Below are 13,125 nucleotides of genomic sequence, written 5' to 3'. Positions count from 1 at the left end.
CCTGCCAATACAGAGGACACAGGTTTGATGCCTCAGTTCAGTTCAGCCACTCAGTTGTGTCAGACTCTTTGTGACCCCATGGACTGCAGCACACTGGGCTTCCCTGTCCATCACCAATTCCCGAAACTTGCTCAAGCTCACGTCCATCGAGTCGGTGATGCCATTCAACCATCTCATCCTCTGTTGTCCCCTTCTCCTCCCGCCTTCAATCTTTCCCAGAATCAGGGTCTTTTCAAATGAGTCTGTTCTTTGCATCAGGTAGCCAAAGTATTGGAGTTTCAACTTCAGCATCAGTCCTTCCAATGAATAATCAAGACAGATATCCTTTAGGATGAACTGGTGGATGGTTGGATCTCCTTGCAGTCCAAGGGACTCTCAAGAGTCTTCTCCAACACCACAGTTCAAAAGCAGCAATTCTTCCGTCCTCAGCTTTCTTTATAGTTCAACTCTCACATCCAAACATGACCACTGGAAAAACCATAGCCTTGACTAGACAGACCTTTGTTGGTAAAGTAATATCTCTACTTTTTAATATGCTGTCTAGGTTGGTCATAGCTTTTTTTCCAAGGAGCAAGCCTCTTTTAATTTTATGGCTGCAGTCACCATCTGCAGTGATTTTGGAGCCCCCCAAAATAAAGTCTCTCACTGTTTCCATTGTTTCCCCATCTATATGCCATGAAATGATTGGACTGGATGCCATAATCTTAGTTTTCTGAATGTTGAGCTTTAAGCCAACTTTTTCACTCTCTTCTTTCACTTTCATCAAGAGGCTCTTTAGTTCTTCTTTGCTTTCTGCCATAAGAGTGGTGTCATCTGCATATCTGAGGTTATTGATATTTCTCCCGGCAATCTTGGTTCCAGCTTGTGCTTCATCTAGCCCGGCATTTCACATGATATACTCTGCATATAAGTTAAATAAGCAGGTTGACAACATACAAGCTTGATGTACTCCTTTCCCTATTTGGAAACAGTCTGTTGTTCTATGTCCATTTTTAAGTGCTTCTTGACCTGCATACAGATTTCTCAGGAGGCAGGTAAGGTGGTCTGGTATTCCCATCTCTTGAAGAATTTTCCAGTTTGTTGTGATCCACACAGTCAAAGGCTTTGGCATAGTCAATAAAACAGAAGTAGATGTTTTTCTGGAACTCTTGCTTTTTTGATTATCCAACCAATGTTGACAATTTGATCTCTGGTTCCTCTGCCTTTTCTAAATCCAGCTTGAACATCTGGAAGTTCGTGGTTCACATACTTTTGAAGCCTGGCTTGGAGAATTTTGAGCATTACTAGCATGTGAGATGAGGGCAATTGTGCGGTAGTTTGAGCATTCTTTGGCATTGCCTTTCTTTGGGATTGGAATGAAAACTGACCTTTTCCAGTCCTGTGGCCACTGCTGAGTTTTCCAAATTTGCTGGCATATTGAGTGCAGCATCATCTTTTAGGATTTGAAATAGCTCCATTGGAATTCCATCACCTTCACTAGCTTTGTTTGTAGTGATGCTTCCTAAGGCCCACTTGACTTCGCATTCCAGGATGTCTGGGTCTAGGTGAGTGATCACACCATCATGGTTATCTGTGTCATGAAGATCTTTTTTGTACAGTTCTTCTATGTATTCTTGCCAGCTCTTAATATCTTCTGCTTCTGTTATGTCCATATTGTTTCTATCCTTTATTGTGCCCATCTTTCCATGAAATGTTCCCTTGTTATCTCTAGTACTTGTTTGATGCCTGGCCCGCGAATATTCCACATGCTGCAGAGCAACTAAGCCTGTCCGCCACAAATACTTGAAGCCTTAGAGCCCATGCTCAGCAACAAGAGAAGCCACCACAAGGAGAAGCCTGCACACCACAACTAGAGAGTAAGCCCTGCTCACCGCAACTAGAGCAAAGCCTGCACAGCAACAAAACCCCAGCAGAACCAAAAATAAATATATACATAGTTATATAATTATGTGTGTGTATATATATATATAATATGTATGTATATGTATATACATATGTGTATATAAATGATCCCACAGGCCACAAGGCATGGTCAAAAAAAAAATACACAGGATTTCTCTTTATTCTTTATGAAGAATTTTATATGAATTTATAATTATCTCAAAATTTTAAAAAGATTAAAAAGACCAAGTACTTTATTTCAACAATGAATTCATTCAAGTAAGTGCCATAAAAATTAATCAAAAAACATTGTTTTGGATTTAAATTTTAATGATTAGTTACAACCTAGAAATCTTCCTTATCAATATCTATATTCTTTTGAAGATGGAAATTTTCTCCAGATTTTTGAGAATTAACGTTTAATTATTTATTGCCATGCCTTGAGGGCCTGTAGGATCTTAGCTCCCTCAAGTGACGTGTTAGTCGCTCAGTCATGTCCAGCTCTTTGTGACCCTGTGAACTGTAGCCTACCAGGCTTCTCTGTCCATGGAATTCTCCAGGCAAGAATACTGGAGTGGGTTGCTATTCCCTTCTCCAGAGAATCTTCCTGACCCAGCAATCGAACTGGGGTCTCCTGTATTGCAGGCAGATTCTTTACTGTTTGTTTACTAGTTCCCTGACCAGGGGTCAAACCATCCCTACCCCCCACCCCTGCCCACTTTGGAAGCTATGAGTCTTAACCACTGTACCAGCAAGGACGTCTCAAGAATGAACTTTTGAAAAGTCCAAAGTCATTCCTCTCCACAGGATATTTTAGACATGAAAATTACTCATGTTTTAAAAAAGGAAATAAAGGGGGGCTTCCCTGGGGGTCCAGGGGTTGGGACTCTGCTCTTCCACTGCAGACGGAGTGGGTTTGATTCCTGGTCAGGGAACCAGGATCCTGCTGCATGCCACCCAGTTTGGCCACACAAAAAAAGAAAGGATGCGGCTTCAAGCATAATAAGCTCTTTGTACTCAAGGCTTATCACTCTGTAAAGAAATTCTGGAGATAGAATTACAGAAATCAGACTCAAAGAATCTTTGTGGTACAATCAGTCTTCTTCATTATATCTTTCATTGGAATGTAACTTAAGCTGTTGTAGTCCTTTTGACCTTGTGAGTACCATCAAATAAAGTGTTTTTTTTTTTTGCCATGTGGTATGTGGGATCTTAGTTTCCTGGCCAGGATCAAACCCATGCCCCTGGCGTTGGAAGTGCAGACCTCTAACCACTGGACCACGAGGGAAGTTCCTCCATCATATAAAGTTTTGAAGATGAAAGGTAACCCCCACAATAGAACACAGCTTTATTTTAACTGAAAATCTTTGTTAATATGAAGATAACTCAAGCTAAAAAACATGTTTGCCTTATTCGTATTAGAGACACTTAGGATTCCGTCCTGTTTATGGTTGGTACCATGGGTATGTGACCTATCACAAGATCACTAGAACTATCATTAAGATGTTAGCTGAACTCTTGAAGATCTGTCCATTCATGTAGTGGTAGACGTAATAGATGATTAGTAAAAACCTGAATTGTATGATGTGAAAAATCAAATATTTGAGTAATATTTTAAAGTTATTCATCACTTCATGATATTTTTATTCTTCTTGCAATAAATATGCATGTTTACTTCAGAATAGAATGAGGTTTCAAACGTCAGTTTCTCTAAGTTAATGTATTTCCAAATTTAAAATCAAGTCACAAATTTTTGAAGAGTCTCAGAACAGATTAAAATTGGCAAATATAGATAATAAAGGCAGTGGATCAGCCAGTAAAAAGCTAGTATGAAGGTTAAAAAACAAAAGCAACTAAAACTACAATTAGATGCTAAGTAATGCATAAAATAAAAAGATATAAAATATATCAAAAACATAAAACGTAGGGTGTGAAGAAAAGGGAACACTTGTACACTGTTGTTTGGGTATGTAAATTGGTGTAGCCACTGTGGAAAACAGCATGGAGGATCCTTAAAACACTAAAAATAGAAACACCATATGATCCAGCAATAACACTCTTTAGAGTATCTGAAGAAAATGAAAACACTAATTTGAAAAGATGCACGCACCCCAATGTGCACAGCAGCATTATTTACAATAGCTAAGATATGGAAGCAATCTAGTGTCCAATCAACAGATGAATGGATAAAGAAGATGTGGTATATATGTGTGTGCAGATTCACACATACACACAAATATTACTCAGTGATTAAAAAAAAAATGAAATTTTGCCATTTGCAACAATGTACATGGACTTGGTGGGAATTAGGCTTAGTGGAGTCAGACAAAGACAAATTCCGTATAGTTTCACTTACATGTGTAAACAATTAGACTGCAATAAAAAATACTAACATATCATAGGAAAAGAGGCACTCTTAGAACACTAAGAGTGAATCCTAATGTCAACTATGTACTTTGGGTGATAATGATGTGTCAATGTAGGTTCATTAGTTATAACAAAGGTACCACTCTGGCTGGGGATGTTCATCATGGGGAGGCTATGCATGAGTAAAGCCAGGGGGTATACCAGAAATCTAATAAATTTTGCTGTGACCCTAATTTTGCTCTAAAAAAATTAAGCCTATTAAGAAAGGCACTTATTCCAGAAAATTTTAAAGCTGTGAGTGAGTTCTTACTGAGACTTCATTTAGTTTACCTTCTTTTAGTTGTGGTTCCAAGTGGTTTGCACTATTTTGTAAATTCTTCAAGCAAACTAGTTGACTACAGAGCAAAATTAGATAAATGTATCTTAAATTCTGCTATACTATGTTATATATATTACTATATGCTATATATAAACTATTATACTATTATATATTATAAAGTAGACTTTAAAGATCTACTTTAACAAAGTTTATGGCAAAGATTCTAGATTTGTATACATGATCCTATTACCTGATCATATTACCTTTCTAATAAATTATATAAATGCTCACTGCTGATAAAAAAAATAATGTTCACCAATATGTCATATGCATGGTTAGTGTTTTATTCTTTGAAGAGTGGTTCTGAAACATCACACTAAGTCAGGTTGAAAGGAAAAGTTTAAAATAGTTTTATAAGGATATAACATATGTACTGACTGTTCACTCTACAAAATCTTGATCATAGAGCTTATGATACACCTAGTTAGCAGTAGCACCCAGGTTTTCCAGATAGTCATTATTTCTCTCTTGTTTGCATAGACTTCCTCTCATTGGCTGCCTTCTGCTTTTGTTGCATGATCTCAGAGTCCCTATAATGGGGAAAAAGGCTGTAAGTCGTTACAGAAAAATTATGTTCTCTCTTGTATTCTATAATAATCCATTCAGTATCATAGAAGACAATTTAAAAGAAGATATACAGTTTCATGTCTTTCCATTTTCATGGGTGGAGATGGAATGAATGGGAAGGCAAAGAACAGAAATGCTTTGAAGTCTTATTTTGAATACAGTTTGTGTTCAGGTATGTGTGTGTGTCCTTATGTTTCATATATACCACACATCTACACATCATTTGACAAGAGGCAGTTATATGCAGAAATAATGGCAGTTATTCTTGGTTGTCAACACAGTTAATTCACTCTAAATTTTTTCATGAAAGGGGCATTTCAGAAGTGTTCTAGGTATCTTAAATGATACCTAGGATTAGGACACAGATGTCATTATATTAAGCAATTCAGTTTCTTACAAGCCAAAAGCCAAATAGCTAGTGATGAAAAATGGATTACACTCAAGCAGGATATTCAGGGCATTTTCTTAACCCTTTGTGTCTCTGGTTGAACAGCAAGTACTAAGAACTAAGACCAAACTACCTGGGCTGGATGGTCCATGAGCCCATATTAAAAACATATTACACCACTATATATTCAACAGCTCCAATGTGCCAGGCATTTTGCTGGCTCTGAATTAAATCCCACAACAACTTTGAGTTATTGTCTTTATGTTTCAGGTTAAAAAGTTAAAGGCTTAGAGCTAACTCATCTGCCTCAAATCATAAAAACCAAGGTTTGTCCAGTTTCAAAGTCGAGGCTCTTTCCTATATTGTCACTGCATATTTCATATTAGGCTTTAATTCAGGATAAGTAGCTCTGTCCATGTCATTAAGACATTTCTGTAAAGCCAATAGCAAAAATAAAGAATGAGAAGGAAGGAAAAACAAGACAGTTACCCCAAAAAAATGAGGTATCCTGAATAAAAAGTTACTTTTCTGTTTGTGACCAAACTCTGCTGTGTTTGCTGTATGACACTAGTAGTGTTATTGAAGTTCAGAGCCTCACTCTCTCATTGCATGCATTGAGGCTAACACTGCTTTTCATGATTGTAATGAGTAGAGGTTGATATAGAGCACCTAGCACAGAGCTTTGTAAATAGTGGGTAGTCATTACGCAGTGGCTATCACTAAGCCACGCTGTACTAGGTCTCCCAACAAAAATATGATTTCAGCGTTACTGACCTGTATCACTCCGCTGATTAGTTCACCTCTACTCCTATCTAAGCAAATTTAAAGCAAAGCTTATCACTTTAACAATAAATGTCACAGAAAATGTGAAGTGGTAATTAAGGGATTCAACCTCATTAAACTCTGGCTGTATATCAGAATCACCTAGGGAACTTTTAAAGTCAGGTTTAACTTAAGTATAATAAAATGTACTACCTAAAGCACCTTTCTGGGGGTCTGTAGCATGGTGGCATACGGGATCTTAATTCCAGGACCAGCATAGAGTCTCAGCCACTGGACCACCAGGGAAGTCTCCCTAAAGCACCTTTTAATGTCCAATCCCAGACCAATTAAACCAGGACTGGGTGTAAGGCACAGGTTTGAGCAGACGTGAAGGTTTCCCAGGTGGTTCTAATGTGTAGCCAGGCTTGAGGACTGCAGAGAAGCCATAATGAACCCTGTGTCATCAATTATTCACCTGATCTCCAAGCTTCACATGGACAACAAAATTTGATTTTAGAAAAAAATTAAATTTTGCTAACTTTTTTTTAGAAAAATGAATGATTTTCCTAAAAAACCCTTAAGCTGTAAAGTATTTCTGTAGCAACTTTATATTATTTGTCATTTATAGTCATATATCAAGGCTGTATATCTGCATTCTCTCCAATTCAGTGGCTTCTGAAGATATAACTACATATACTTTGTATCTTTTTCAAAAGAGTTATCAATATAATTGGTGACCTGTCATACAGACAAGTATAGGCAGGTTGTCTGCTTTGAAAATGTTTATCCTTAGCACCTAACAATGCTTTGCACACAGAAGCTAAATGAAATTCTTATGGTTGTCGTGGAGTTGAATGAAATTCTCTGCAAGACAAATTATAGCTTGAGAGCTTCAAATTCTTCATCCATGAGTTGGGATAATGACTACCCTACATAGTTTTAGTATGACTGGCACATAACCGATAGGCAACTGTTACCTGTTCCTGCAGGTTAGGCCTCATTCTACTAAGGACTTAAAAACTGCTTTCCATTCTTCAGAATGAAAACTTCTGTGACTTGAGAATTCCTTCACTATCACTTACCGCTGCTTCCTCTGAGAGGTCGTCAGGCTATCCTCTTTTCTTTTTCCCTTACTAATTTCCTGGGATTTCTTCATGTTTTTCTGGCGGGCAAGTTCTCGTTGATTTCCACCTACAAAGAGAAACAGCCATGTTATTTTTCCATCTCCAAAATTGATAATTCCATTCTAGGGCTCTTATTTAAAAGGATTTGAAGTTTGCCTTTGACAAGATGAGCCAGCAGAGTACTGCATGGAAAGGTGTTTAGGGATCTGACGACAAGAAGGAAGCTTAAAGGTAAATACTTAAGGTCTTAATAATATTATGGTACCCGTTAAGGTGCTCCCTGACTATAAATACCAGACCTCTTAAAAGAAGCATTCCAATGGTCTGTCTATATGGACCAGTATCCTAAAATAAAGTCTGGCTTTTTGAGATGAAGAGAGAAAGATCCATACCACAGATGATATCTCGCACACATTTTGTTATTTTTAGTCGCTCAGTTGTGTCCAACTCTTTTGCGACGACTGTAGCCCGCCAGGCTCCTCTGTTCATTGGATTTCCCAGGCAAGAATACTGGAGTGGGTTGCCATTTCCTTCTCCAGGGGATCTTCCAGACCCAGGGATCGAGCCTGTATCTCCTGTATTGGCAGGCGGGTTCTTTACCGCTAAACCATCAGAGAAGCCCTCGCATAAGTTGGCCCATTGTAATTCAACCGTTAAGCGAGCAAATACAGCTGCTTCCAAGACAGTACCTTCCAGAGCCAAACAAAGAACTAGAGAGGAGACCCAGTGCTCGTTAGGCCTCAGGACTTTAAGTAGTAAGTACCAGCATAAACCACCTCCAGACCTAGGACCTCGCTCCCTGGGATCTCCACACACCTCACCTCCGGAGAGCGGTTCCTTACGTGTCAACTCGCCCCAGTGAGGCGGACACCTACCTGCCGGACGTTTCAGGCCGGACCAGACTCCAAAGCCCCTCTCCCTCCGCGGACTAAAAACCTGGTCCGCGTAGCTGCTAGACCGAAGGGGTTTCACCAGCCCGCCCCTGCCTCCTCGCCCGCCACGCCGCGGAGCTCGACTTCCTCGCAGGACACTCCCCGCCGCTTTCCCTACCCGTCCGCACACTCACGGGCCATGATGACAACCGGACCGAGCCTGGAAGAGAGCGACTCGGAAAAGCAACGACCGCCTCGCACGCTCAGCCGCCGTCCCCACCCGTTGATCTGGAAGACTAAGCCCCCGCCGGCCCCTCGCCGGGATACGCCTGGGCTCTGCCGGCGGTCCCGCCCACCGAGACCCGACAACAGCCGCCGGCGTGGCCGGCGAGCGACTGCGCGTGCGCGGCCAGGGGGGCGGGGCTGGGCTGTGCTCTGCTGGGGCTCCGAAGCCGCAGCTGCCAGAGTAGCGCCGTAGGTCGGTCTCAGGGTTCTCTTTGCCCGTGCAAGTTTGGTAGCGTCCTGAAAGCGGGTCCTTGAGTCTGAGAGATGTATAGGCGTTTGGGGATTTTCCCCTCTGTATCCGGGGCACTGGGGCTTCACTAGCCCCCATATTTTTGGTAAAGACGTAAACACAACAGTATCTATAACTTTTTCGACAAAGAACGTTAGTTTTTTTGTTGTTGTTTCACCGCATCCCATTGTAGAGGCCGAACAGAGAGAAGGGGGACAGAACAGGTTGAAGGTTAATTGTGAAAGGCAGTGTTGGCCCTTTACATCTTTTCCTTCTTTATTCACGCACCAAGCCCCAAGGTAGGCTTGTGCTGTGCTGTGCTTAGTTGTTCAGTCGTCTCCGACTCTGCGCCCTCAGGGACCGCCATGGGATTCTCCGGGCGAGAACACTGCAGTGGGTTGCCATGCCCTCCTCCAGGGGATCTTCCCAACCCAGGGATCGGATCCAGGTCTCCCAACATTGCAGGCGGATTCTTTACCATCTGAGCCACCAGGGAAGCCCAAGGTAGGCTTAATTCTCATTTTAGGAAAGAGGAGCCTGAGACTCTGAGACCAGAAGCGCAGACCTAATAAGTAGGGACTGGTAGAAGTGAGATTCAAATTTAAAAAGGACTCTCAAAGTCTCTTCATTTCCCATTTGATCCCAGTGCGCTTGTCACGGTGGATAGTACTTTAGAGTTCTGTGGATCTGTGCTTGGGTTGTGTGATGGGGAGAGAGTGCTAGGGAATGCAGTCTTATCACGAATTCAAAATAGCCGAGAATGTAAGTTATGACCAATCTAGATAGCATATTAAAAAGCAGAGACATTGCTTTGCCAACAAAGGTTCATCTAGTCAAGACTATGGTTTTTCCAGTAGTCACGTATGGATGTGAGTTGGACTATAAAGAAAGCTGAGCACCAAAGAATTGATGCTTTTGAACTGTGGTGTTGGAGAAGACTTTTGACCGTCACTTGGACTGCAAGGAGATCCAACCAGTCCATTCTGAAGGAGATCAGTCCTGAGTGTTCATTGGAAGGACTGATGTTGGAGCTGAAACTCTAATACTTTGGTCACCTGATTCGAAGAACTGACTCATTTGAAAAGACCCTGATGCTGGGAAAGAGAAGGGGACGACAGAGGATCACCAACTCAGTGGACATAAGTTTGGGTAAAATCTGGGAGTTGGTGATGGACAGGGAAGCCTGGCGTGCTGCAGTCCATGGGGTTGCAAAGAGTTGGACACAACTAAGCGACTGAACTGAACCTAAACTTACATAAAAGCCATGGAGCATTTGCCATTGCTAGAAACAGACATGGATGATTGGTGCTTATTTTCTTTGTTTATTCCTCTATTTCAAACTGAGAAATGTGTAGAGTTTGTCTGGACACCCTAAAATCACCCTATTTTTTTAAAGTTTTTAATTTGGAAGGTTTCATATATATAAAAAAGTATAGAACATACCATGATGGACCTCTAAGTATATATGACCAAGCTTCAACAATTTTTATTTCACCTCATAAAAACTACTTTTTGAGGGTTCTGGATGTGGAATGTCTGGATATTGAAAGCCCAGCTTTCCCAATGAGTAGGTGTGTGAACTTGGGAATGTTATTTCATTGCATTAAAGCTTTCTTACCTAAAAATTGCGGAGGTAATTGTGCCTCCTTCACTCATCGAATGAGTATATGTGAAGTGCTCAGTGCCCAGCACGGGGATGCACTCACATGTTAGTTATATTTGTCATCATTCTTTCAACCTCCCAGAGCCTTTCCTGCTTACCATTGTCCCTGAATCCCACTCGTCCTCCTCAGTACTCCTCACAGGCCAGGTGTCTGTTTCCACGTAGAGTCCTCTTCTGCAGTAACTTGAGCAGGGGGAAAGATTGATTTTTCTGGCACTTTATAGAGATAAAGAGATCATCTAAAGAGGAAGGGAGGGGAGTTTGGGATTAAAGTTAAGTGGTAGAGTTGTTTCTGTGTGTGGTCTTAAGAGTCTAATTGAGTTTTTTCTTTGTAGCTACAACTATAGTTATTGAGTTGCAGGGATACACATGATATATACTTTGTATACAAGTAATATGTGTGTCTGCCAGACAAACCTGGGGACTTTTAAAATTATAATACTGATAAGACTATACCAACTTTGATATGTAAAAATATCTTATGATTTTATCTTAAATAGTAAAATTGAATCTGACTCTAGTCCCATCTCTTTACAAATAGGAAATTAAATCCTAGTCATTTTTTACTTCTTTACCCACAGAATTGTGTGAATACCATAGACTCTTAGGTGAAACAGAGCATTAGGGGAAAGGTCTGGTGTCTTCAGTGTATACCAGAATATGCTGTCCAAAGCTGTATGGTTCTGGCGGTAGCTCTAAGATTTTTGAGATATCTTCAGCAGGGGTTATTTTTGTCAAGTCCTTGAGCTGTCTTTCAGGATTTTCCACAGTTTATTGTGATCCACACAGTCAAAGGCTTTGGCATAGTCAATAAAGCAGAAATATATGTTTTTCTGGAACTCTCTTGCTTTTTCGGTGATCCAGCGGATGTTGGCAATTTGATCTCTGGTTCCTCTGCCTTTTCTAAATCCAGCTTGAACATCTGGAAGTTCACGGTTCACATATTGCTGAAGCCTGGCTTGGAGAATTTTGAGCATTACTTTACTAGCGTGCGAGACGAGTGCAATTGTGCAGTAGTTTGAACATTTTTTGGCATTGCCTTTCTTTGGGATTGGAATGAAAACTGACCTTTTCCAGTCCTGTGGCCACTGCTGAGTTTTCCAAATTTGCTGGCATATTGAGTACAGCACTTTCACAGCATCATCTTTAAGGATTTGAAATAGCTCCACTGGAATTCCATCACCTCCACTAGCTTTGTTCATACTGATGCTTTCTAAGGCCCACTTGACTTCACATTCCAGGATATCTGGCTCTAGGTCAGTGATCACACCATCGTGATTATCTGGGTCTTGAAGATCTTTTTTGTACAGTTCTTCTGTGTATTCTTGCCACCTCTTCTTAATATCTGTGGAAAATTCTGAAAGAGATGGGAATACCAGACCACCTGACTTGCCTCTTGAGAAATTTGTATGCAGGTCAGAAAGCAACAGTTACAACTGGACATGGAACAACAGACTGGTTCCAAATAGGAAAAGGAATATGTCAAGGCTGTATATTGTCACCCTGCTTATTTGATTTCTGTGCAGAGTACATCATGAGAAATGCTGGGCTGGAAGAAGCACAAGCTGGAATCAAGATTGCCGGGAGAAATATCAATAACTTCAGATATGCAGATGACACCACCCTTATGGCAGAAAGTGAAGAGGAACTAGAAAGCCTCTTGATGAAAGTGAAAGTGGAGAGTGAAAAAGTTGGCTTAAAGCTCAACATTCAGAAAACAAAGATCATGGCATCTGATCCCATCACTTCATGGGAAATAGATGGGGAAACAGTGGAAACAGTGTCAGACTTTATATTTTTGGGCTCCAAAATCACTGCAGATGGTGACTGCAGCCATGAAATTAAAAGACGCTTACTCCTTGGAAGGAAAGTTATGACCAACCTAGATAGCATATTGAAAAGCAGACATTATTTTGCCAACAAAGGTCCGTCTAGTCAAGGCTGTGGTTTTTCCAGTGGTCATGTATTGATGTGAGAGTTAGACTGTGAAGAAGGCTGAGTGCAGAAGAATTGATGCTTTTGAACTGTGGAGAAGACTCTTGAGAGTCCCTTGACTGCAAGGAGATCCAACCAGTCCATTCTGAAGGAGATCAGCCCTGGGATTTCTTTGGAAGGAGTGATGCTAAAGCTGAAACTCCAATACTTTGGCCACCTCATGCGAAGAGTTGACTCATTGGAAAAGACTCTGATGCTGGGAGGGATTGGGGGCAGGAGGAGAAGGGGACAACAGAGGATGAGATGACTGGATGGCATCACTGACTCAATGGACGTGGATTTGGGTGAACTCCGGGAGTTGGTGATGGACAGGGAGGCCTGGCATGCTGCGATTCATGGGGTCGCAGAGTCAGACACAACTGAGCAACTGGACTGAACTGAACTGAGCTCTCTGAGGTGTGTTTGAGGTCTTGTTCCCTCTCCAGAGTACTGGAGGGAGACCATGTCAGACCTTCATTTCCTTCTCAGTCTTAAAGGAATCTCTTCTGATTTTTCAGCCTTGTTTTCCTACTCTTAAAAACACTTGTCTCTTTTCTTTCTGTTTCTGGATGAACTAGCAATCTCTTTAATCAGTTCAGGATTTTATTCCTTTGACATTTTGTTCTTAATGTAG

At 41.0% G+C, this 13,125-nt stretch overlaps 1 protein-coding gene across 1 annotated transcript; it reads right to left on the bottom strand.

The window, feature by feature from the left end:
* Positions 1 to 4,890: 4,890 nt before the first annotated feature.
* Positions 4,891 to 8,671, bottom strand: SERF1B (small EDRK-rich factor 1B). The gene is given in 3 exon segments (NM_001113301.1): positions 4,891 to 5,157; positions 7,427 to 7,535; positions 8,535 to 8,671. Coding segments are annotated over 3 exon segments (189 nt in total). The 5' UTR covers positions 8,542 to 8,671; the 3' UTR covers positions 4,891 to 5,084.
* Between the last annotated feature and the right edge of the window lie 4,454 nt (positions 8,672 to 13,125).

Source organism: Bos taurus, chromosome 20 (assembly GCF_002263795.3).
Source record: "Bos taurus isolate L1 Dominette 01449 registration number 42190680 breed Hereford chromosome 20, ARS-UCD2.0, whole genome shotgun sequence".
Taxonomy (NCBI): Eukaryota; Metazoa; Chordata; class Mammalia; order Artiodactyla; family Bovidae; genus Bos; species Bos taurus.
Note: the sequence above shows the minus strand (reverse complement) of the source record. Positions and strands in the feature narration are given on the sequence as shown.